Source organism: Podarcis liolepis (genome assembly GCF_965112155.1).
Source record: "Podarcis liolepis genome assembly, chromosome: 13".
Classification (NCBI taxonomy): Eukaryota; Metazoa; Chordata; class Lepidosauria; order Squamata; family Lacertidae; genus Podarcis; species Podarcis liolepis.
Genome location: NC_139573.1, coordinates 18,908,495 through 18,934,772, shown reverse-complemented (window position 1 = coordinate 18,934,772; position 26,278 = coordinate 18,908,495). Strand labels below are relative to the sequence as shown.

Here is a 26,278-nt window from a genome sequence, read left to right as displayed (position 1 = left end):
TGTCACTGAGCTTCATGGCTAAGTGGAGATTTGAGCCTGGGTCTGTCTGCTCGAATCTAGGTCCTCAACCTTATTCTCTTATTTCCCCCAGTTTCCCTTCCTTGTTTTGTTTCTGTCCCTCCCCAACTCTTTAACTACTACTACTACTTTTAAAAAAACAAAACAAAAATACCTGCTAAGGTAAGTGGTTCTTATGGCTGCCAAGCCTACATCCCCCATTGGAAAAATCCCAGTAAATTAAAGAAGTGGGCTAGTAGAGAATGTAACAGGGATTGTATTGAAAGGGGCACAAACATGTTCACACACACACACACACACACACACACACGGTTAGGGGTGTTCAGTGTCCCCATCTTTCCCATCATGCGTACACTTATTCTTACATCTCTGTGTTTTCTCCTCTTTCAACCCCCAACCCCCTATTTTTTCTTTGGTTCGTACTGGATGAGCTTCATTATTGCATCATTCTTCATCACCCCTTCAATAAACTCCTTTTCAGCAAGTTTGTCTGCAAAAGGAGAAGGAAAAACAACACATGCATGTAAAATGTGAGCGGTAGAATTACACACAAAAGAAGCAAACGGATGAGCCGAGGCGGCAAGGGATGGGGTGAACTGGGGGAGATTGTGAACCTCTTTCTCCCCCCCACTAGTGCTTTTCCCCAATTGGGGCGCCTGATTTTTGAGGAAGAGATGGGTACTGTGTGTGTGTGTGTGTGTGTGAAGTTCTTTAGCAGCACACTCATTTGTTTATATTTTGGGCATCCATGCAAAAATGGTAGTCCACAAAAGTTGTTAATAATGCTTTGGATTTGTATGGCACCTTGGTCTCCCTATCCTCCGAATTGTGCTGTTAAGAGCATTTGTAATCTGCAGGCAATCTTGTGCAGTAATCCTTGCAACAACTTGCAGGGGGAGTATACTTCCCCCCCATATGATTTGCATATATGTTAATGATGAGTGCTGTAATGCCTTCTGTATTTTATGTAGGAGCTCACCGAAAGCTGAGTTAACAGTAAATCAAACTTTTATTCTTGATGATGCCCTGCCACACATAGTTCTGATTCAGCTCTCAAGGAGCTGGACTCCTGGGTTGTCACTGTTTTTCTTTAAGGGGCTGCAGGCCAGATATTTAATTGATAATAAATACATTGCAGCTGCTATCTTTCGAAGGTATGTCCCCCCCACCGCCTCTCTCTTTTGCAAGGCTGCTTAACTGCATAAGTAGTTAGTGATTTGTAGGCACACCTGAGGCCTGGAAGAAACTGTTTCCCTTCAAGTTTCTGAAATCTCCTTTTATGGTTGCCTTGAGGATTATTTCTCCTTTGTCAAAGGCCATCAGGCAAATGGCATTTACTTTTGTCTCCACAAGGTGGGCTATACTGTGTGGAAGGACCAGGTCTAAAGTGGAACACTGTGTGTGTGTGTTAACTAATTTAACTAATATTTATAGCACCAGTGAAGTAGTTAAGTCTATCTTTGTTTTGTGATATTTCTCCTTACTTTGTCATTTTTTCCCCAACCTGCATGCGAATGCCTTGTTAAAAACTTCGTGCGAGTTGATAGCTTTACTGCTTTTTAAAGTTTCAGCCTTGTCCCCGGTCTACAGAACATACCGGTAAATCTCTAAGTTTGCATGTGGCAGTGGATTCATCCTGTTTCTAATGCTCTCATGCACTGCACACAAATAGATGTGCGGACACATGAAAACAAAGGTGCCACATTCACTCCTCATTGAGCTGTTTTGGGTTTACACCCATTAGCTGTTACTCCTAAATATTTTTTGGTATTCTTGTAAATCTTGGGCTTCTTCAAGGTCAAACACCAGTGAAGGACTGAAGGTTCTGAGACTCTCTCTCTCTCTCTCTCTCTCTCTCTCTCTCTCTCTCTCTCTCTCTCTATATATATATATATATATATATATATGTTTTCGTAGATTTTCACGGGTACAGGAATGCAGGTTTTGGTGTCCTCGGGTGTCTTCCCGTGTAAAAGTTGGGGTGTCTAGGCGACGTTTCGACGAGGTCTCACTCGTCATCTTCAGGCTGGTGCTTTCGGCTTCTTGTTACTGGAATCCCGCTCTGTTCCAGTAACAAGAAGCCGAAAGCACCAGCCTGAAGATGACGAGTGAGACCTCGTCGAAACGTCGCCTAGACACCCCAACTTTTACACGGGAAGACACCCGAGGACACCAAAACCTGCATATATATATATATATATATATATGCTAACTGAGAAAGAGGTCAATAACAGTGGGCTGGATCCAAGCAAAGTTAATTGCACAAGTTGGGACTAGCTTGTCCCTCTGATTTCAATGGGACCCAAGTGTTACTTGTGCCAAAGACCACTGGGCCATACTCTCTATACTCAGTGGCGCTTCGTGAAAGCCTGTGCTCTAGGGCTGACCTACGGCCATTTAAAATTCTTCTAGCCCACTGAGAGGCTCTGGATCCAACCCCATGTGTTCATATAGGGATAAAATAATCATCCCCCACCCTGCCCTCTTGTGGCAAGAAAAAGTGTGTTACAGACTTAGCATGAAGGAAGGTCGCTACCTGTTTCTCCCTTGCCAAAATATGCCCACAGCTTGTTTGCCCGTTTCTGGGGGGTGTTTTCATCATCAGCCAGGGTTTTCTGCTCTTCTGGAGGAATCATCTTAAATATGGCCTGTTGGAACAAAAGGGGGGAAAGATCATAACACAACCACTCATTGGGTCTACTCTGAGCAGGACTTGGCTGGATGCAACCCTTCTCATGCAGGACAGGGAGATTTTATATATATATATATATATATATATATATATATATATATATATATATATATATATATATAAAATCTTTACCCAAAAAATGTTCCCAGAGCTCTCAGAGCTCTTGGCTTAACAAAAATCAGAAGACAGTCCCTGGTCTTGGGCGTACAGTCTAAAAGACATGACACACAAGGTAAAAGAGATGAGGGAAGAAATAGGAGAGAAAGCAAGCTCAGGGGTTTGAAATAAACATCAGTTCAGGTAGCCTCATGGAATGGTGATAATTGAAGGAGGGAGTTTCCGTTGCAAATATACTTGTCTGCTCGTGCAAAGTCTACACCCTTGTGTTCTGAGCAGAGTGTCAAGGACAACCAGGTAAGGCCCACTCCCACAATCCACTTGGAGCCAAAGTTCCAGTTATCAGTTTCTGGAGCCTAAATGATGCACTTCATTTTTCTGTGGTTCATTCTGGCGGCTAGTTCACCAGTGGGAAAGGAGGTGGAACATACTGTTATGATTTTATGAGTGCTAGCCACTTCTAATCCCTGGATTCAGCAAGTGCTAAAAGTGAATTAAGGCAGGCTAGCCTCCTGGGCCATTAAGAGAACAAGGGATTAAAGGGCTTGTGCTAGAAGACAAATGAATGGGGGTCCCCTCCAGCAACAGATAAAGGCAGGGTTTAGAGTAGAGAGGGAAGGAGTGATGAGAAGGAAAGCAGCAAACTGGAGAGAGGAAGAGGAGAACAACATTAGAGAGCAATGTTTGATGTCTTTGTGAATTTAGGGCTGTGGCTATGGAAGAAGCAAGACCTATTTGGGGTGTAAATGCTGTGAACCCCTCCATCCTAAATTCAGGTTCTATATATGAGTAAATGAACCATATGTCATCAAGACACCGCCATCTCCACTGTGTTTCATTTCCAAAAGGAAACACGAACTCTGTGAGTGCCTGGAATCTCACCCTGCTCCGAGAACAGGATGGCATGCAATAATACTGACTTTACATCCTTGACTTACAGGCAAATATGTGAGTCTGCTGGTGGCATGAAGGAAATGTTATAAGCAGCAGCCCATATGGAGACTAGACATTCCCTCTCGCATAATGGAAGCAGAGAATAAGTCTTCTAATGTAAAATCAGGCCAACTTGGGAGAGACAGCTGAGAATCCCAGCTTTAATTTCACAGTAGTAGACACAGGTCTCTTGCACAGTAACTAATCTATTGATAACCCTGGGCAGTGCAATGGAAAGTGTGCAGGGCTAAAATTGAATACACTAAGGCTGATCATTCTTTGTGGAGCCTTGGGTGGTATTCAACCAAATTTTACTGAGACTAGACCCACTGAAATGAATGGCCACAACTAAGTTAGGTCCATTAATTTCAAAGGGTCTACTCTAAGTAAAACTTCATTGAATACCACCCCTTATTTTCCCATCTGCAAAGTGGAAGTATCCCATGTGCCTGTTTCGCCCATGTTTCTTGTAAAAGCAAACAAGGATTGTAAATCATATTGCACCTTTAAAAAGTTAATAGCAGCTACTATTTTATTTTTAAATCCACTCTCTTGGGGGCTTCTAGGGAGGCTAAATGTAGGATATATGTGTAGTGAATTAAAAAAACAAAATTAATCTACTGAATTGGACATATGTGAGAAGCTTACTCCCCAATGCATACCTTATTAAACAAAGCAAGTTTCTAAGTTTCTAGTCTTCTTGCTGAAAGAAACTGTTGGGAAATCTTTCAGTGTGGCTAGCGAATGCTCCAAAGGCAGAAGAGGACTGGCCAGAGCTGCTTCCAAGGGGTCAGAGAGAGTTTTCATTGCCTTTCACAACCTCCTGTGGATTCCAAGGCTGCTATTGTCTGTAACAGCAATGAGGACTCCAGCTTTCCTCAACCCAGCCAGCATCACATTATTTTTTTATACTTATTAGTCGCTTTACTCACTAAAGTGACTCAAAGCGATTTACAACACAGTATAAGCATTAAAACCAATTGCAGCAAGAGGTAAACCAATAGAAGCCTGAAAGGTCACAAAACAGGGAGCAAGCTCTCCAGTCCTCCAGAAATGGCCGTCAGGCTGGATGCCAAGGCAAAGCAGGAAAGGTGTGAGGTGGAAAAGCTGGCTTCACATTGAAGCCACAAGGTTCGCACTGGTAAAAAACAGCAAGCCCATCTTTGTTATATGGTCCTAGAAGGGGCAGGGCTGAAGCGGCTGTCATGAAGAGTCTCTACAGGTAGAATTTCCCACATCACCAGTGAGTCCCATGTAGAATGAAAGAGCGTTTTATGGTAGGCATCTCAGCATTATGGCAAAATATGGTCCAGTTTCCCTTCTTTCCCTGAACTGTTGATCCATGCCTTTTCATACTGAGGAAGTGTAAAACTCAGAACAGATCACAACCTGGTCTCTGAATGTTGCTTGTTTTTTCCCCTCCATTGCCTTCCTTGAGGCCTTCAAAAAGCATGCCACAGCTTTCCCATCCCTGGTTTACAAACTTCTCCATCAGCCACCTTACCACCAAACCACATTTTTTCCTTTCCTGCCCAAGCCATTTGTCCTGCTAATTTTGCCAGCATCCTTTGATCAACTGGGGGGGGGGGATAGATGGTGCATAATAAACAAATTGCCTCGGCTTTATTTTGACATTGGCCCGAGGGCTATTTCTTTCAGGAGGGATTCACGGACATAACCTAACTTTTGGTTTCCGCAGTTAAAGTGGATTAAAGGGTTCTGTGGCCCTTGCACACAAGAAATCCACTTGAAAAAGAATAAGAATCAAGCTTTTGGAGGTATGGAAAGTGACAGAGAAATCATTGAAATGCATGAACAGATGCCCAGTGGAAAGACAGATAAATACCCTTCAAGCAAACATAGATGAATGCTCACAGGCATATAACTGCCCTGCAACCAAATCAGCATAAATGCTCAATAAAGACTTGAGATAATCTAACCACCGTGTTAGCTTTGCACAAGCAAATCAGGATTGACTGCCCAGTAAAAAGGAATGATTGATGTAAGAAGGCTGCTTACATGCTGATTTCTGAGCATGGTGAATGTGCTGCCTTGTTTCTGGTGTACGTTGAGCTAGACTCTCATCACCTCATCTCTCAACTGAATGCCTGGAAAGCCTGCCATCTTGACACATGTCGAGACATGGCAGCGAGGAGCTGGCATTCCCCATAATGCTAAATGTTTGCATGGGTGAACCAGAAATTGGCTGACCACAGTGGTTGCCTGTGGGGAAGGAAAGTTCCTCCCCCCCCTTTCAGTAACAGAATGGAGATTTGGCAGACTTTGTCCAAAATTACGAACAAAATTTGTCCATATTTTCTCATAGGAAGCTAAATTCCAGGGGAAGATGGTAAATTTCACACAAGTAACAAATCGCAGATGTATCCAACACTTTGAGTTGTACATCTTCTGTTGATATAGCACCATCTCTGGTAAGATTCAGACGCATATAGTTTTAGCAGAAAGTTTGCTGTGGAAGTGACATAAGACAAACTACATTTAATTGAATAAATGTACTTTTGCTACTACTTAGGACTTTTCTTTTTTAAGTGTATGGCTTGCCTGAAGTAAGGGAAATGGTGCACTGCCAGCCTCAGCCGTGAGGTAAATGAGCAAATGGCAAACCTGCCACCAAATCAAATGATTTTTAGCACTCGAGGCAGAAAATCCCACATGTGCCTCTCGCTCTCCTTGGCGGTAAAAATACAACAACTATTTAAATAGCTAACAGTTTACTGTGCTTTCATTATACCCCAAATAAGCCTCCTCAGTCAGCCGGATGGTAGGGCCGGCCCTTCAGGCTACTGAATTCCTGATTTGTTTGCTGTCTGATATGCCTGATAAATTGAGTGTAATGGTGGCAGTAGGGAATCCCTCACGTTGAGGGAGAAAATAAAACACAATGAGCCCTAAGTTGCATGTACACCTCCTACTTTGCTTTCAATCTCCAGTCATTTTGATGACATGCAGCAAACAAAAAGGGTACCTGAATGACTTTCCACACCTGCAGTCCATCTCACTCTGCAGTATATTTGGGTCTTCAGGAAGGGTGTGTGTGTGTCTGTCTGTCTGTCTGTCTGTCCATCCCTCCCCTTTCTAGTTTATTTTTTACGACCCCTGTTAAGTTGTAGGTGAACATATCAGACAACATAGCGATTCTTCAAACAGCTCTTGCTTATTCACAGGCCAGAACAGAACTGAACTGAAGGGTTCAGCCAGCCTGCTTATATAGAGCTCCACTAGAACGCAACAGTAACCATTTTCTGTAACTATCCAATCACTGAACGTCACTTTTGATCCCTTATTTGCATATGAGGACCTGAACTATCCACAGTATCCCCCTGCTGGCCCAGGGTGAAAACTTCAGTACATAACAAACCCCTAAGAAGGATTTGGGCTAGTAACTAAGGGTTGCTTCCAGTCAACCCACTTTTCGAGTGTTCATTCATTTATTGAGCGGGGAGGTTACATGACATTGCATCAAACTATTCCCCCCTCACTTTCCTTATGGCAAAAAGTCAGATCATGTGGGTAGCCGTTTGTTGTGTAAAACCTCCCAATCAACTATAATCAGACAACCCGAAGCAATCGCACCTGAAGAAACAACGACAGCCCGCTAGGTCATATTCCAACTTCTCCTTTTCTCTCAGCCTCCGTTTACCCTACCTGTGCTATTCCAATAATCGTGACTTCCCTCACACAAGGTTGTTAACAGGAATGACCAAAAAAAGGAAGCCCTTCTTTACCAATCTATAAACGGATGGACATACTTAGGACAGGAGACATGTTTATGTGGTGGCCCTTCTTCCTGGGACACCTGTTTGCTAATGCTAGCTTACAAGGGGTCTGTGATCTGCTCACTGGATTTCAGTACGAAGTTTTGCTCAAGAGTGACAGATAGCGTTGAAGACCAAGAAGTCTAAGAGAGGCAACCCGAAGAAATAGGGAAATGAATTAATGTACCACAGAAATGGAGGGAAAACGAAGTTAGTGTACATGGATGGAACTCTTACTCTGTTTGGAAACAAAATGCAGATTTCTCTCCCCATCCATGCAGCACACATAGGAAAGGGAACTCCCTGTGTTTCACACAGCTGTTAATAACACAGGAGCCTGGCTAAGGAAAAACATGTGGCAACACTAATTTAGGGCCCCCACAAACTTCCTTTCTACTGCGTATTTATGTTTCTCTGTGCTCATGTTGGTATTGTGGCAGGTATGATGCGGCCCTGCTTTCAATGCGCTTTGCGGCTGCAAAAGTTTCATGGTGGACATACTGCTTTGTGTCCAATCATTGCATGTCCTGCTGAAATCCTGTAACTTATTTTACCACAAATGCCCTTTTGTTGAGAGGGGCGTTTTCATTTTGCTACAGTGCAAAGGGGTGTTTCTCCAGATAACAGTCATGAGCTAACCCTGCAGGGGCCTGGCAACAGTGCTGGATTTAGGGTGATGTGGGTGGTTCGTCCACATAGGGCACCAAGACGAGGGGGCACAAAATAATAATAATAATAATAATAATAATAATAATAATAATAATAATAATAATAATAATACCTATATTTCTACAGATACCTACTGAGAAGATCCATAAAAAAGCTACTGTTACTGAAAGGAATTCATGTGGAAATAAGAAATATTTTGGGGAGGGTGCCAAATTTTGTCATTGCTCGGAATGCCGTATTACCAGAGTCCACCCCTGATTGCAGAACAATGAATAAAGTGGGATGGTGTGCAGAGTCGATCCAGTATAGCTTCACCACCAATGCGCTATGGCTGCATCAATGACATGTTGAAAAATACTTCCACACACAAAAACCCCACAGCCCAGCCTGGAGAGAAAAGGGTTACGACAGTGTTCTTGCTACCCTGGAAGAGGAAAGGATCCATTCACTGGTAATTTATTATTTACTTTCCCCACAAACAGAGCTGGAATGTGTTTGTATCTGGAGCACATAGTTCCTGTGGGAAGGTCATTCAGAATTCCCTAAACAAGTAAGGCTCTGAAAACCAACACCAATACCCCGTAGCGTTTAAGAACCAGGACTTTTGGGTTCTTGGGGAGAGGAATGGGATATCTCTGCACCAGCTTCCCCAGCCAGCTGGTAGGATTTGTTGTACATACATCTGCACCATTGCCATCCCTTTCAAATACTGTATGAAATTCTTCAGCCCTTACTGAGATCTCCTCCAAACCTATCCCCAGACAGACTTTTCTGCTCGTTGTCTCCCCTTTCCAAGGTCGGAGGAAGCTATTCCTTCGGACAAGACAGTTGAAGCGAGGCAAATACTGCACTGAGAGGGTCAGGGATTTAACCCTGCCTAATCCAACTTTAATCTCAGATTGCTCTGCCCTTCTTCCAAGGTTTGTGGCAAACACATCTGCAGGGGGAGTCTAGATCAGCGGAGGAAGGCTGGCAGCAAGGAATTATGGGTTACATATGGGTTACATACTGCGCACAGCTCGGTGAAATCTCAGAGGTGCCAAATTTGCACAGGCACCTTGGCATTTTCTAATGCAAGGCAGCCACTTTTCAGTTGGCCCTCAGCTTAACAGTTTTCCTGAGAAAGGCATTTCCTTGCTATGGGAGTAGCAGCATCCAAATACTTGCCTACACTCCAAATATTATCCATTTCAGGCCTGTTTAACATGTTATGGATCCCACCACAAACTGAATAAAGGAAACTGTAATCCCTGCTCTGGTAAATACAATATTGTTAACGCACCTGCAAAATTAGAATTCCCAGCCACTTTTGTGGGAAGCCATGATGGTTAAACTTGCTTCAAACTAGTTTATACAGTATTTTGTAATACAGATGTGTTTAGATTTGAGTCTGGACGTGAGGGCTCAATTCTGGGGTTTTAAGAAATATATATGTATTTCCCTCCCTGCTCAAAAAATATATACTGTATGTGAAAATGGCTTCCTATCTTCCTTAAAAGATGAACATTTGCTTGCAGGAATGAACCTGCTGAGGGTAGCTGAGGCCATGAGATAAAATTAGGAGAGGATTTGAACCTGTTTACTCTGCTGCCAATCCAGCTCATCCTGTTAAAGGAATGTAACAGGATTTCCCCTGCCATTGGGCAAGGCTAATTCTATTTTGACACAGTGCAAAGCCTTCAGCTAAGGTAATCCGTTGTCATCCCATCACCTCAAGGTGGGTCAAGAGAAAGTCACATGACCAACCATTCCTGCTCCCCTCTTTAACTGGTGCAGCCATGAGTTTCAACATGTGAGGCACCTGCCATGGGAACACAGGATGTTTCCATGTTGGGGGACAGGGCGAAGGAGGCTAGAGATGATTGAGGGAAGAGAGAGCCTGGAGCTCAGCTAGATGGGTCCATGAATGGGTGGAAGAAGAGCAGACATTCTTATGAATTTCCATCTACTGCAGGTGGTTTGGGGTGAACAGAATGCTGGGATAGGTAAGGCCCTGTTTTTCTGACCAAGCGTAGGCCTGAGGCAAGGCTAGATGGGACCAAAATGATCTAAGCGGGGGACCGGAAAAATAAAACCAAAACCCCAATAAGGATTTCAGTGCAGTGGTTCCTTCAGGTACACTTCCGTGGCCTTGTCTCCAAACATATTATGTGTGAAAAGGGAATATTTTCCCCATGTAATTCCACAACCAGTTTCAGTGCATCTGGTCTTGCAGTGGGGAAGCTCTCAGCCTGGATCTTCCCTGTATTCCCTTGTCGTTGTCCCCACCCCCCGCCTACAAGCCCCCTCCCAAAGCCCCCCCTCTGTCTCGCCCCACACGCCCTCCTCACTCACCGTAACGATCTCAAGAACCTCATTCTTGCTGATTTCTCCATTGCGGTCCACGTCAAAGAGCGAGAAAGCCCACTCTAGTTTAAGGTTGGTCTTGCCGGTGGAGGTGAGGTGGAGGGCAATGATGTACTCCCGGAAGTCGAGGGTCCCATCATCGTTGGTGTCAAAGCTTCGGAAGACGTGCCGGGCATACACCTTGGGGTCAGAGTTGGGGAAGAACTGGGCATAGATCTTCTCGAACTCGGACCTGCTGATGCGCCCGTCCGGGCACTGCTTCTGGAAGCTCTCGTACCATTTACACAGCTCGTCCTCCGAGTACTTGGTGTTCAGCTTCAGGTCTTCAAGGATCTCCTTGGAGAGGGCCCCACTCTTACTATTGCCCATGGTTTGGCTGTATGCTCACCCCGCACCGCCAATGCTCCGAGCTCGTCCGCCTCGTCCTGTTTCAACAGAGCTAGTGGAATGGCTGGTACCTCGGCACCTTCTTATATAGACTCCCTGAGGCGGGGGAAGAGGGTTGAGAGGACCACGGAGCCCTCCACTTGCCACACCTGGTGGCTGTGAGTGTGCATGTGTGCACACACACACACTATACACACAAAGAGAGGGGCTATTTTGGTTGCACTGATCACATTTGCCCCCAAGCTCTTTAACGCAAGGCAAATCGGATTTAGGCATCATGGGCCTTTCTTGCTCCCTCCTTCTTGATTGCCCTCCTGGCCTCCCTCCTCTTAATGCCTTGCTCAGTGCTGTTTCCGACCATGTGCAAGCCTGGAGAGTGACTGGGGAGGAGAGGGGTATTGGGAAGAACAAAACCATGGGCGGAAGCAGCATACGGACTGGTGATTGACAGATGGACAGAAGACACAGCCGTTGCTCTGTTGACACTTCCACCCTCCTGCAATATTCCCCACTGCTGGGGCTAAAACACACCATGTAGACTTATGGTATGGACAGACTTTAGATAGATAGACAGACAGATAGAGCATAGATCAATAAACCATCAACCAGACAGAAAGACACAAAGGCCAAAGAATGGGAGGGAGCTAGGTTTCAATCCTATGCAAATGTAGCTGGGAGTAGCCCCCCCAAAACACACACACACACACACACACACACACACACACACACACACACACAGTGGGACTAAAGTCAAAGCAAGCCTTTGCAAAGTAAGCCAGTGCATAGGGTTGCACTGTTAAGTATGTACCTAACTTTCCTATTGTAATTATTGGGGAAGGAAGGAAACCAACTAAGTGGCTATTTGCAAGCCCAAGTTAAGCCACCTCTTCCCACCTTGATCATTTATTCTATAGAAGAGCAGGGTGCTCTGTTTCTCTGCAAGGTGCTTCATCCTGATTTGTTTGCAGGAAGATTAGACGACGTCAGCTATTTAATGAGCATTTGTTCTGATTTGCTTGTGGGGAGGTTAGCTGAGGTTCCATCAATGCAAACACCCCCCCCCCCCCATTTTCCAGTGCATTTCCCCCTCACTTTTCTTACTGCAAAAAGTCCAGTCTTTCAGGCGAAGTGGGTTTCTTGTGTAAGACCTCCCAATCAATTGCGCAACCTGAATTTGCTGGCATATGATCAAATTTATAATTGAGCAGCCTGAATTTTTTGGCATGTGATCAAATCCCACCTGGAAAAGGGGCAGTCTGGAAGTGCCCCTAGTTTCTTGGTTGAATAGCTTTCAAACAGGTGGAGAGGAGAAAGACAGGTATCTTCTTCTTCTTCTTCTTCTTCTTCTTCTTCTTCTTCTTCTTCTTCTTCTTCAAGGCAAAGGCACACACTGAACTGCAAAACGGCAGACCCAGATTTCAGACCCAAGCACTATCTGCAAGGCAGCGGGATAGAAGCTTATCATGATCTGGGTCCTGAACATCATAGGGAACATCTCCCTTGTGAGTGTCCCTCTGCCCCCACCCCAAGCTTTACCTGCCCCAGGCTAATGAGGCCCTAATCCAGGTACCATCTTTCAGCTCACCCTCCCCTAGGATCACAGCCTTTCCCACTGTGGCATCTGAGTTATAGAATTCTTGCCCTCGAGTGGGTCATAAGAACACAACAGCCTGCTGGATCAGGCCAGTGGTCCATCTATTCAAGCATCCTGGTCTCACAGTGGCCAGCTACACAGGACCTGAGCCCAAGAGCCCTCTTCCCTCCTGTGGTTAATAAATCCTTTGTCCCCTCCTTTCTAAAAGTCACCCAAGTTGGTGCCCATCGTGACTCCTGTGGGAGGCAGCCCCACATCTTAACTGGGAGGAAAACTTTTCTCTAATGTATCATGCTTAATTTTATAAAGTTCTACCATGTTGCCTTCTTGCTCGCCTTTTCTCTAAACTACATTGACCCATCTAGTTTAGTATTGTTTACACTAACTGGGACCTGCTCTCCAAGAATTCAGATTAAGCGGCATTCCCATCCCTACCTGGAGATGTTGGGAAATTGAACCCAGGACCTTCTGAATGTAAAGTAGATGTGCTGCTACTTGAGCCACAGCCCTTCCTTCCTAGTGCAGGGTTGCCTTATTTCAAAAAGTGAAGAGTTGTGGAGCTTTTTTAATTTTTAGTTTAGTTTTGCTTTTTTGGCAAATTGCAAAGAACGACACTGCCGACATGGGTCCCAGACATGTTTTTGAGTTCTGCCCAGACACTGCTTATGGCTGGACATATGGCAACCCTTTCCTAGTGTCTGCAAGCACTCCAGTTGGAGAACAGCCTTTACCAAAGGTGTCATGGGCTTTGAAGACATGCGAACTCAGGACGCAAGGGAGAAACGTGCTAAGTGGAAGGCGCGCTTGGCAAATCCACGCCGTGATCAACTCCCGCCCAGAAACCTATCTCCCTACTGTGGAAGGACGCGTGGATCCAGAATTGGCCTCCACAGTCACTTACAGACTCATTGTTAAAACCGTGTTTATGGAAGACAATCTTACTTGGCTATGAGTGATCGCCGAAGAAGAAGAAGCCATAGAGCCATAGATTCGCAGAGTTGGCAGGGACATTGCAGTTACTTTCAATTGCTGGGTTTAGTTGATTGATATATGGTCTTAGACTTCTATGATTGTCAGCTTTTTAAATGCTATGTTAAAATTTCTAATTGTAAACTACCGTAGCATTAATCCAATACGATATAACATTATTACCGGTATATTTCACATAAGCTGTATATCCATGGGGAAATTTTGGATAGACTTTGGTGCTGAAGATGTCATACGCAACCCCTGGATAGGATGGGGGCAAGCATAAGAAGGAGTGTATATTTTAAAATAGAGCTCTAATAAATATAGACAAAAGTAGTGGGAGGGTGTGGAAAGGTTGACAAGAGCAAAGGGGTGTGTGAATGCAAACAAAAAGCAATGTAGGGGATGGACAGATAAGACAAAGCCAGGGTGGTATAGTGTTGTTTAGAATACAGAACAAAGTTCAGAGAGACCTGGATTCAAATCCCCTACCGTTTGTGAAGCATATTAGGTGATAATCATCACTACTTCTCCACCTAGCCTGGCTCATAGGGTTGCGGGGGGGGGGGGGAATGGCAGCAGGGAATGTTATTGCATGGAGCTCTTTGAAGGTAAGCTGGATGTAAAAGGAATAAATATATTGGCAGACTATATGAGTAAGTGCAGTGAAGAACTATTGGGTCCGAATGTTCATTGATGGATTGATGGCATTTATATCCCACCTTTATTCTCCAAGGAGCTCAGAAATAATACCCACAGGTTCAGGTCCTGAAAATCAGATTTTTAATCTTATCAAAAGCTGCACACCACCAGCACAGGGTAGTGATGCCTGGGTGTCTCTTCCAGGTGAGGTGTTTTACTGAGCATTATTTGCCTGCTGGGAGGCTAGACAAAGTTGTGTTAGAGCAACTGTTATCTCGCCACTGCATCCCCCCCCCCCTTATTGCAAGTGGGGAAGTGGTTCTGTTGCATAAGAGTGGGATCTTAATTCCACAATGTGGATCTGCTTATATGTGACCGAATCCCACTGGAAAGTAGAAACCGCCTGGAGATACCTTGGGATTCAATCACCTTTTCCTGTCAGACGATTGATCTCAAGAGGACTACAAAAAGGCCTAGTGCTGGGCTCTCAGACTCTTGGTTTCCACTTAAGTCGTGGTTCCCTATGGCTCCTATCCCATAATGCCTCACCTGGAAAACCTTGGTGTTCCTTGTGGTCACTACCTGCTGTTCGTGTTCCTTCTTTCAAGAAGAGTCAGACTTATGTTAATTTCTCTCATTCTTTAGGTCAAACTCCTCCCCAGGAATTCCTAGTTCCCAGCCTCCCCCCCTTCTCTAACCAATAGGGAGCACTCCTTTCCCAATGGTGTTACATAGCCTCTGACCGCCTCATAACACCCACCCACCCCACTCTGGTGGCTAATTGCAATGGGCCATGGCTAATTTGTCTGTCCCTTGCTGTCCTCAGCCATATGCTCAATCCGCTTTGCCCATCCAGATCGGCCAGTAAAGCAGTATTAGTGTCAAAATTAATCTTGTCAGGATTCAATTGTGTGTGAGGGGAGGGAGAGACAGAGAGAGAGATCACCCCAAAACCTTAACCCCTCACTGAGGGAACGGGGAGAAGGCTTGCAGCATAAAAAAAGATGGCCCCTTAGTGAATTTCTATTTCTGCTTTAGAGCAAGTGAGGTAGAACCAGTAGGAAACAAAAGAGTGAATTGTCCTGAAGAGTAGCACCTGGAAACTGACTTAGGCTGTGTACCTTCAAAGCACATTCAATGCACATTCCCCCCTCAAAGAATTCTGGGTACTGTAGTTTGTTAAGGGTTTCTGGAAGTTGTAATTACTTTGAGGGGTAAACTACAACACCCCTAATTCTTTAAAGGGAAGAATGCGCTTTAAAGGTATAGTTATAAGGAAGTTAAAGGCACTTCCTCAGACTATCACTTTCCCCCGGCTCAGATTCGATCACATCCTGGGAAATTCAGGTTGCGTGATTATAGCTGATTGGGAGGTCTTGCGCAACAAACTGGCTTCCCCGAAACATCGGACTTTTTCAGATAAGGAAAGCGCAGGGTGGCACTTATTCTGATGCGACTGTCAGCTAATCTCCCCACAAACAGGTAAAAATGATAATTTAACAGCCAACATCATATGAGCTTTCTGTAAACAAATCAGGATAAACAACAATTTTGGGGGTGTCCTGGTCTTTACTTTTTTAAATATAGCAACCCTACAGATGTTCAAAAACAGGTAGTCCAGAAGGAACCCATAAGTCCTCTTGGCCTTGTTATAACTTGAGAGATGGAGACGGAGCCCAGGATGATGACCCCTTCTCATATCAGCTTCTCCACAGTGTTGTGCAGTAAAGGTGGGCAGTCTTTAGCCTTGAGGTATGAGAGAGACCATGTACAGGAACTTGGGAAGCTACTGTATATGTGGTCAGGCTCTTTGTCCATCTAGGGGCCCTGTATTGTCCACTCCAACTACTTTCTAGGTCCAGATCTCAGGCAGATAGGATTATGCCTTCACCTGTTGCCTCATCATCTTCCTTGCGGGGGCTCTGGGGCTCTTGCACATACTGTGCTCCACATACTAACCTGCAGTCTTATGGCTGAGTCCTGGTTAGCGGGGCTGGAAGGATCTGTCAAATTTTTGTTGTCTCAGTTTCTTTTTTCCGCCAACCTTAAATTCAGTACAGTGGTACCTCGGGTTACAGACGCTTCAGGTTACAGACTCCGCTAATCCAGAACTTTGCTTCAGGATGAGAACAGAAATCGTGCGGCAGCAGCAGGAGGCCCCATTAGCTAAAGTGGTACCTTAGGTTAAGAACAGTTTCAGGTTAAGAACGGACCTCCAGAACGAATTAAGTTCTTAACCTGAGGTACCACTGTACTCCAGTTTAGTGCAGCAATTTGTAACTTTTTAAAAAATAATACTCATGAAAATCATTCAGATTTTAGTGCAACTCTATCCCGATAAGCACATCTTTGTATATGCAGTTTTGACTATTTGCAAGCAATTTCTCCTAGTATAATTCATTTTTGTATGTTGTTTTCACGAATATATGCATTTTATGCACATTTCCCCCTAATACACGCATTTTGGTAAGCATTGTTTGCTTTAGAGAACTACTGGTACATTGCAGAATTTGGATGAGTGTGAATTTCGGAGGGTGGCTGTGTTTTGGTTCTCCTCTCGTTTCAGAAAGTGCAAATTGGATGAATTCGGCTTTAAATATGAACTGAATTAAAATTTCTCTCCCATCCAGCTCAGATTAAGCCTGGCTTGCATCATCACAGCTCCATGGAACGAGGAATATAGGTCACATCTCCTTCATACATTTAAACCACACTGAAAGCACATAGCTTCGCGCGCGCACATGTACACAGAACCCTTTTAACTGTAGTTTTGTAAGGATGCCAGAAGCTGTCTCTCTGCGAAGGGTAAACTACAGTTCCCAGGAATTTGGGCAAGGGGAGTGAAGCCATGTGTTTTAAATGTATTGTGAAGATGTGGCTGTCTTCTAAAGCTGTGGTTTTCAAACTGTTTCCCCCCCTGGAGAATTCATGGAAGCTTATCAGGAGTTCCTTCCTAATAATGTGTGCCTGCGCACACGCACACATATATAAATGACAGGTGACTGAATGGGCTCTGTTCATTTATTTATTTACAGCACATTCTGAATGGCTGGGTGTGTACCTGAGGCGTACAATGTGCTGTGTGCATGTGCCGTGTCCTGCATCCAAGTTTCTCCAGTGCCTACTAAGTTACAGGAACTCTCTAATTGCCTCCTTATCATTCCATCATCCGTGTCCCTGCATTGATAGACATTAAAATAAATTAGGGTGGGGGCGGGAACCAAATTTGAGGTCCTGAGCAGCCAGGCTGGCAGCAGAGGAGACAAACTGACCCCAAGAACACAGACTTGGGGTGGGGATTTTGCAGTGGAAGGAGGACAGAAACAAAGAATTGATCGTGAACAGGCCTGGCACACTGAAGGAATGGGGAAATAATACTAAAAAAAGAATACTACCACCAAAACTCTTTTTTGAGGTAAGAAAGGGGTAACGGTTGAATTGTCTCGAGGGGAGTTGAGTGAATGGCTCAGTCAGATCCATAGCTGTCAACTTTTCCCTTTTCTTGCGAGGAATCCTATTCGGAATAAGGGAATTTCCCTTTAAAAAAGGGAAACGTTGAGAGCTATGATCAGATCGCCCTGGAAGGAAAGATGTTTTTAAGGGATGCTACTTTGGAGAACCTCAATAGTTTTAAGGGTTGCCAACATTTGAACCTCCCTCAGCAGCTACTGATGTGCATCGAGGTGATCAGGTTTATTCCTCGTTATGAAAAAACCCTCCATCTCATTTCTGCAGAAATGGGAGCAGTTTTTCCCCAGATTCATTGGCAACCCTACAAAGCATACATTTGGAAATGAGTTGCTGTTTGCCAGACTTGTGCGTTGGGGTGCTATGGGGTGGGAGGTGTGTGGTTGTGTGGGGACAGAGATCTACATCCATTTATTTGGAGCTCCATTTGTGTGTGTGCCATTCTGCCTAGGGAGGGTTGCCAACTTTTCAGCCGGGAACTGTACCTCTGTACCTCTGTAACAGTCAATTGGTGTGAGGGCAAAACATAGAACGCTGATGCTGTATTACCTCCATGCTGTGAAACTTCACAAGTTCTTAACATGCTTGTTCATCTTGGGTTATTGGTTGCCAACTTACCACCAGTATCACACGGCAGCTCAGTCAGCATCAGTTGACCATTCTGAGCAGGGTTTGCCTGCCAATTTCAGCAGATCAGAAAAGGCTCAAGAGGAGGCCGAGCAAAGGGGATCATTTATATGTGCAATTATTTTAGTCAACTGGGCAACACAAAGAAAACCTGTCATCAAACCGGAGAGTTTTTAGGAATATATGCAAGGTGCTTTAATCTATGCAAGGGGCCTCAGTGATCTTTTATGATTTCTGCTACCCTGACTGTGTTTTAATTCCTTACGTTGTCAGTTTGTATTTAGTGGTTTGATACGAAGTTTAATACTATTTGTAGAGGAACAGGGCAGGTTGTTGGCCTGGATTTTATGGTGTAGTAATGGTAACTCCGCCTTTTGCCAAAGAACTCAAGGCGGTTTCCCTCAAATGAAAGCTGTGTTGAATTCTTTGGCAATAGGTAAGGTCATAACTATAAGGAAACAAATCTCTATAGACTGGAGTGAGGCAGAGGGATGGAGGATGGGTGGGTGGACACAGAGATAAAGGAACAATAACTGGTGTGTCATTTTTGTTCATGGAACAAATAGATAATATATAGAAGTGTATTACATTCTATATTCAGGTTCGGCAAATTTATAAATGTTTAGATTAAATTTTATTTGCAGCTTTTCAGGGGACTCCCTTTGTAAATATCTGATTAGCAGGACTCAGGGGCTGGGCTTTGTTGATTGTGGCACTTGTGGATTCTACCCCCAGGGGAATCCACCAAATTCCATCTCTGCTAAAACACTTTAAAAAAACAAACACATCAGGCATTTACTGCTTTTATGCTGTCTCCTGGGCTTTAAACTTATAATGTAGCTGTGCTTTGTACTTTTTGCCATTTGATTGACTTAAAATTAGTGTTTTTTTTGTGGTTATACTGCCTGGTTCATTTTTTATTTTTATTTTAAACCTAGGAACTCTTTCAGCCAGAAGGCAGGCATTCCCCAGGTGCCACAATTCCCTATCTCTGCATCTCATTGACACAAAGACGTTCCACCTATTGGTTCAGTCTGCTGGACAGCTGTTAAAGGCAGCTTTAGAAAGCTGGCCACTTTACACAATTAAGGATGCCAATTGACCAATGAGGGACTGTCCTTTTACTTTGTGTTTTTAGCGGCTGTGGGATGTGTAGAACTTAGCAGAGGAGGTTTTGTGATGCATGGAAATAAATATATATAGTCTGTTACAGCAGCAGCTTCAAAAGCTGGCAACTACCAACTCAGCACTTGACCATTGTTAGAAATCCCCAAGAATTTTACTCTCCCGGGACTGCAAACTCTTCAGCTGACCCCCAGAGCTGCTGGCTTTACATCAGCAGTTTGACTTGAAGCAGCTGTTGCAAGTTTAGATTTTAAAAAGCTTTGTCTTCTATAGCTCAAACTTATGTTAAAGGGAGAGGAGCATGGGCTAGGCTGTTGTTTTTCTGATCACTATGGCAACCCCTATTCCAGGGGTCAGCAAACTTTTTCAGCAGGGGGCCAGTCCACTGTCCCTCAGACCTTGTGGGGGGGGGGGCAGACTATATTTTGAAAAAATATATATGAAGGAATTCCTATGCCCCACAAATAACCCAGGGATGCATTTTAAATAAAAGTACACATTCCACTCATGTAAAAACACACTGATTCCCGGACCATCCATGGGCTGGATTGAGAAGGCGACTGGGCCGCATCCGGCCCCCGGGCCTTAATTTGCCTACCCATGCCCTATTCCTTTCCTAGTTCCTCCTGAAGTCCACCTTCTTTATATCTCTCTTTTTAAAAAAGATACGGGCACCTCAACACTTTCCCTTGAGAACGTGTTCCAGTCCTGGGCTCTTTCTCTCAGCTCAACAGATTATCTTCATATGTAATCTAAAGCTCCTTTCTGGGCAGTGCAAAGCAATTCTGTCTCCTCTCATTCTCTCTCTCCACACATGCAACCTCCCAGATAGAGCCTGATAAGAATTCCTCTCTTCTTTCCCAAACCAACTGCTGACATACAGGACATCCTTTTCCACATGGCTTGGGGAATAAAACATTTCAATGGTCAGCTAACCAAGAAGACGGGCATACGTGTCCTAAATGTGGTAGAAATGGTTTTGATGGTCTGGAAAATACACCCACAGCAAATGTGCATGGAAACCCAATCCACCTTAGAATGTTACATTTGTTTTCATCCTTGCGATGTAACATCTGTCTTCACCCTTACCAGCTTCAGACTGTTACCTCTCTCTTCATTCCTACCTAGTGTTGTATACAGGTACAGTGGTACCTCGGGTTAAGAATTTAATTCGCTCTGGAGGTCCGTTCTTAACCTGAAATTGTTCTTAACCTGAGGTACCACTTTAGCTAATGGGGCCTCCTGCTGCCGCCGCACGATTTCTGTTCTCATCCTGAAGCAAAGTTCTTAACCTGAGATACTATTTCTGGGTTAGCGGAGTTTGTAACCTGAAGCATCTGTAACCCGAGGTACCACTGTACTGTGTTAGTCAAATGGAGAGCTGACACCTTGAAGTTAATGGACATGATGACGAAGGTCTATTAATTTCAGTGACTGAGTATAACTTGGTTAGATACAACCCCTAATCTTTCTGTACAGTCATACCTCGGGTTAAATATGCTTCAGTTTGAGCGTTTTCAGGTTGCGCTCCACAGCGACCTGGAAGTAACGGAACGCGTTACTTCCGGGTTTCGCCGCTCGCGCATGTGCAGACGCTCAAAATGACGTCACGTGCATGCGCGGAAGCGGCGAAACACGACCCGTGCAGACGCGCAGTCGCATGTTACGTTCTACTCAGGATGCGAATGGGGCTCCGGAACGGATCCCGTTCACATCCAGAGGTACCACTGTACTTACAACAGTTTTCAGACTTGCTTCTCTACAGGCTATGTGTTTTTCACAGCTATATCAGCACATTTCTGGGTTATAGCAAGATCCATTCAGTCCAGCATTCTGTCTCTTAAATGGTCACCAGCCTCTCTCCCCCCCCCCCCCCGTGTGTGTATGTATGGGGATTTTCTGTCTGCTTTTCACCTTCAAGACTGGGGTTGCTCAAAGTGACCAACAAGGCAAAACATATAAACTGAGAATAAAATAGTTAAAAAGTAAAATCCAAATCTAATCCACCAGGACTCCTTTAAGCTCTTATTTCCCTGGTTTTCCTCCCTAGGATGGATACTGCTGCCACCCTTCCAACCGTGCCTTATGACCGTGTGAGGGTCAACATGGAGAGGGAAGAGGTTTCCCTGGAGCGCTCGGCATTGCCCCCGGACCCCCGCCTCATAAGTACCATCACGGGAGGTGTGGAGGCCTCCTGCCGAGACTGCCTGCTTCCCTTTGGGCTGCTGATGAGCATCATCGGCCTGGCTGCCACTGGTGTGGCCGGTGTCCGTGACCCTCCTGGCTCTGTGTTGTCTGTCCTGGGGTGGGTCTTGCTGGGGTCTGGGGTCTTGGGGGTGGCCACCAGTTGCTTGTGGCAGCAGTACAGGAGCCGTAAGAGGTGTGGCAGCTGGACTCTACTGATGGAGCCAGAAGCAAAGAAAGCGGTCATATGAAGACCTGAGACCAGATTTTTCCTGTCAGCCGGAAGAACACTTCAGCATGGAGTGAGAATCCAGCCCAAAAGGCTGTTTCCCAAGGAAAGCCCAATTTTGAACTGGTGACAGGTTCCAAAATCCATTGGAAAATTTCAATCCAAACCAGTCCAGGTTTTATAATCAGCCGGTTTCCACTTTGGACAAACGGCAACTGCATTCTGGGGTTGTCAACCTATATAAATTGAAAATCCATTCTGGGCCATTTCTTACCCATTTTTCCCTTCTAGTCTGGACACAGTTGGGGCTACTCCAACCATCCTTACCTGATTCTGACACGGTAAGACTGCAAGAAGTAACAATGTTTTGGAAACATTTCGGAATAATGTCTTACCTTTTACGCTGTGCCAGCACTTGGCAACAAAGTCTAGGCCTGGGTGAAGAGAAGGATCTCTTTCCCAATCCTAATTCCTTGCAACTGACGAAGTGGAATGCAGTCTACAAAAGTTTACGTCTCTAGAAGTTCCTAGTCCTTATGAGGCGTGAAGAAAATCCATTGCCCTCCACTAAAACCTCATTCCTCACCATTATAAGGGCCAATAATTTGTTCACATCGGTAAGATGACTTGTTCCTAGAAACCACACGCCTACCCCAAAATTGGACCTCTCTGCTTTCTTTTCTTTCTTTCTTTTTAAAGCACGATTCTAGTTCCCAAGTTTGCAAATATTGGTAGAGGTGGATTTCCATGGTGTATTAGTATTTTGTTTAGCTCTTTGCACTTCTCTTACTTACTGGAAGCGGAATGTTGTATTTTATAATTATTTCTGGTGCAGAACGAGTTGGTAGAAAGCTTATCCAGCCCTACTTGTGCCATTGAAGACAAATACAGAAAATATATATGCCTCTCTCTTTTCATTGAACCCTGTTGGGTGCTGTCTGAAAAGAAGGGATAGACTCCCTCTACGTTTCCAACTTCTCAAGGCAAAGCACACAACTGTAAGCAACCAATTCCCTGCAATAGTGCTTCCACTTCTGAGCCATCTGCTTCTCCTGGCAGTATATATTCCACACTGCAAATCCGGGGAGCTGGTCAAGGCTCCAAGGAAGACCAGGAGAGATGGTAAATGTGTTTCTGGACTACTTCAGACTGCAAGGGGTGACTCACATGCTCTTCTAGAAGTGGAGGGAGCAAAGGAATTCCTGCACATAGAAAATTAGCATATCAAGAAGAAAAGTAGGTTAGATCCTTCTCTTTCCCTATAGATTTCTATGTGCAGGGCATTCAGTCACGGGAGTCCTCATTCCCAGTCTGAAGTGGTACTGTCCAGTTTAGCATACAAATTACTGAAAACTGCGTCTTTAGACCTCGCACAATCAATTTGGCCCAGACCCATCCAGCAAAGGCAAGTCCTCAAAGAGGAAAGGAAGGCCCCCCGTTCCCAAACCCTGGACTGACTACGAGTATAACTGCAGACAATATACTCTTGGTGGCTGGCTTGATCTCGGCCATCTCGGTGCCCATGTATAAACAGACCAAGCTTATCATTCCGGCCCACGGTGCCACTCCTAGGTCAGGACATTGTTCTGAGAGCAAGCCCCGGTTTCCTGCTAATGACACACCCCAGGCATAGTTGGGAGTTTGGTCTAGGAGCTGTCCGCTTTCAAATTGCATTATGAAAGTCTCACACACACACCCCAGAGTTCACCAACTACCAACATAGCATAGTACATTTTCATCCCCACATTATGCACTCAGTCTCAACCATGTGCAGGTGAACATCTGCATTGCTTAGCCAATGGCCAGTCTCATTGGAGTTTTGCCTAGACTTGCAAGATGGTCCTAAAGGGATGCCCTTTGGCCTTTGCCCATTCGCAGATGCTAACTTCCCAGAGATTAAGTGGCATTACTACAACATGTTGTTAACTTTATGCATCCTGCCACATTCCCTTCTATATTATATTTAGCTATGCGCCTTATTGCTTTTCCATAATCTAGTGATTCATTTATTTTCAATCAGCTTTATGTATTATCCTTGGAAAGAAACAGTTCAAATACATTTTGCAGCCGAAAGCAAAGGACAAGATTTCTGTCACAACCACATCCCCATATGACACATACAGAAGCTGAGTAAAGGCGGCTGGGAGACAGAGACATTCATGTGGGGAAGAGGTTTTCTCTTCTGTGAGGGAAAAGGGCCAGAGGAGGGGTTGAGGGAAAAGGCTGTGGCAAATAACGCAGCCATTTCCAGAGATGGATTAGGTATCAAGCAGAAAGCAAAGTCAGTTCCTGCTAGTTGACTGATACAAGACCAAACTCTGCTTTCACCTGCTGCCATGTTATAATAATAATAATAATTTATTATTTATACCCTGCCCATCTGGCTGAGTTTCCCCAGCCACACTGGGCGGCTCCCAATCAGTGTTAAAAACAGTACAGTGTTACATATTAAAAACTTCCCTGAACAGGGCTGCCTTAAGATGTCTTCTGAATGTCAGGTAATTATTTATCTCTTTGACATCTGATGGGAGGGCGTTCCACAGGGCGGGCGCCACTACCGAGAAGGCCCTCTGTCTGGTTCCCTGTAGCCTCACTTCTCGCAATGAGGGAACCGCCAGAAGGCCCTCGGCGCTGGATCTCAGTGTCCGGTGGAGACGCTCCTTCAGGTATACAGGACCGAGGCCGTTTAGGGCTTTAAAGGTCAGCACTAACACTTTGAATCATGCTCGGAAACGTAGTTGTGATTGGCTCTGTCCCTGCAGCACCATTTAGTGGCTGATGGGCCTCAGCAACTTTCAGCCTTCTCAAGTGGGCCCTGGGGGTAGAAAGTTTAAGAAGCCCTGACCTAGAGGACATAGCTGCGGCCTTTGGCCCTTCACTGCTTCACCACCGGCCATGCAGTGCAAAACAGCCCACAGGGCAGTGGTCATGCAATAACTTCGGTTTGTTTTTGTCTGACAGAAACATGCCATGTCCATTGTCATGCCAATGAATATTGTGTATGATGGTGCATCTAACATTTATACCCTCTGAAGATATTTACTTTGGATTGTAAGGGTAAAGCTGCAAGGCTGTTGCATGGATAAGCTGGGGGGGGGGGAGGAAGAGTACCTATATATGAGTTTAGTGATGTAATGGTGGGATATTGAATGAAATAAAATATATGAACGAATTCCTAATACAGTGCTGCTGGAAAAAGGTATTTTTCCCTCCCAGAGGACTCTGTGCCAGAATTGGGACTTCTGGAGAGAAGGGGGAACCCTCCACCCACCCCTCCCAACTCTGGCTGCCCGCTCAATTGTGGTGCCCAGGAAGGGAGATGGCAGGGCAGGAAAGAGGTCAGGACATACGTCAGCCCAGGGCTTCAAATAGCTAGCTGGGGTCATTGGGAGGCCTGCCAATTGCCTGCTGGGCCTATTAGATCACCTTGCTTTGGCTCAGCAAGCACCACAGAGCTCTAACAAAGATAGCTTGGGGCGGGGGACAGAGATCAGAGCCACCTGTAAGGATAGGTGGATTTAGGGAAATGCACTCACACCTGGCCCTATGGCCACAGCCATCTCCTGAGATCCAATCACCTCAGTTGTGGACCTGCCAGAACCTCACAGCTTTCATGCGGAAGGCACATGCTATACAGGACAGTGAGGTGTTTTAAATCTGGAAGCTTCGCCGCATTTCTCACCAGGGAATCAACGTTGCACGGACAGGTGAGGTTCATGAAGCATGCATGCGAATGCACATCCATTTCACACCAGGTCCTCTTTCCTGTTTGGTCCCTCCCTTCTGGAGCTTGTTTTCCCCAAACAAGCCTTCCATCAATCTCAAGCGGGTACTTTGGGATGTTCCTTTCTGATTGCCCCACTCTCTACCCCACCCCACCCTTTTAAAGCATGAGAATAGTAGCAGCAGTGCTTGAACTCCAGAATCCCAGGTTCAAATCCCAGCAATGAAACCTGTCAGCCTAGTTTCCTGTGGCTTCTCCAACCACTAAATGCAAGGGGAAAGGGAACAGAAGTTTGTGAAAATATCTGATGCAACCCTGTGTCTACTTAGATGTAGGTCCTAGTGAATTCAGTTACTCTCAGGTAAGTGGAGCTAGAATTGCAGCCTATGCCTTCTCTCACCAGTGAAAGACTTTCCTAGCTTAACTACCAGATTCTGCAGGCAGCAGCCCATCAGTTTTTGCCTGCATCGTTGCTCTCTCACACAATGACACTCTGAATGAGCGCAAAGTGCAATTATCATTCAGCAACTGCAGCCAGCTCTTATATCTGAGGCAGAGACATTAACGCAAGAGTTGGTTTTCAAGTGCTTCTAAGCCTCACCTTAGAATAAAATTCATTGGTATTCATCTATCCCTTGGGACAAGAAAAAATGGAAGTATACTAGGTGGTAACAAGTAGTTTTCTTAGCTCTAAACTGCCATCTGTTGGTCATTGTCAAGGCAATTAAACAAGCATCTGTAAATCACCTCCATGACCCCCAATAGTGGACAAGGAGAC

The 26,278-nt window shown here is 45.0% G+C and overlaps 1 protein-coding gene and 2 long non-coding RNA genes across 3 annotated transcripts; 2 read left to right on the top strand and 1 right to left on the bottom strand.

Moving 5' to 3' along the window:
* Nucleotides 1-293: 293 nt before the first annotated feature.
* On the bottom strand, nucleotides 294-11,427 carry RCVRN (recoverin). Its single transcript, XM_083472157.1, has 3 exons — nucleotides 10,540-11,427; nucleotides 2,555-2,666; nucleotides 294-508 (listed from the first exon to the last, which is right to left on the bottom strand). The coding sequence occupies exons 1-3, from the start codon at nucleotides 10,918-10,920 to the stop codon at nucleotides 420-422; spliced, it is 582 nt and encodes a 193-aa protein (XP_083328283.1). The 5' UTR covers nucleotides 10,921-11,427; the 3' UTR covers nucleotides 294-419.
* Nucleotides 1,965-26,278, top strand: LOC310691900. The gene is made up of 2 exons (XR_014518603.1): nucleotides 1,965-2,082; nucleotides 25,742-26,278. It is a non-coding gene; the product is annotated as an uncharacterized lncRNA (long non-coding RNA).
* On the top strand, nucleotides 17,255-24,955 carry LOC310691898. The gene is made up of 3 exons (XR_014518601.1): nucleotides 17,255-17,558; nucleotides 21,414-24,114; nucleotides 24,515-24,955. It is a non-coding gene; the product is annotated as an uncharacterized lncRNA (long non-coding RNA).

Coding starts and splice junctions, on each gene's coding strand:
- RCVRN (XM_083472157.1), bottom strand. CDS start 10,920: ATGGGCAATAGTAAGAGTGGGGCCCTCTCCAAGGAGATCCTTGAAGAC. Junction 2,667..10,539: donor AGGTTCTTGAGATCGTTACG/GTGAGTGAGGAG, acceptor TTGTTCCAACAG/GCCATATTTAAGATGATTCC. Junction 509..2,554: donor TTTTGGCAAGGGAGAAACAG/GTAGCGACCTTC, acceptor CTCCTTTTGCAG/ACAAACTTGCTGAAAAGGAG.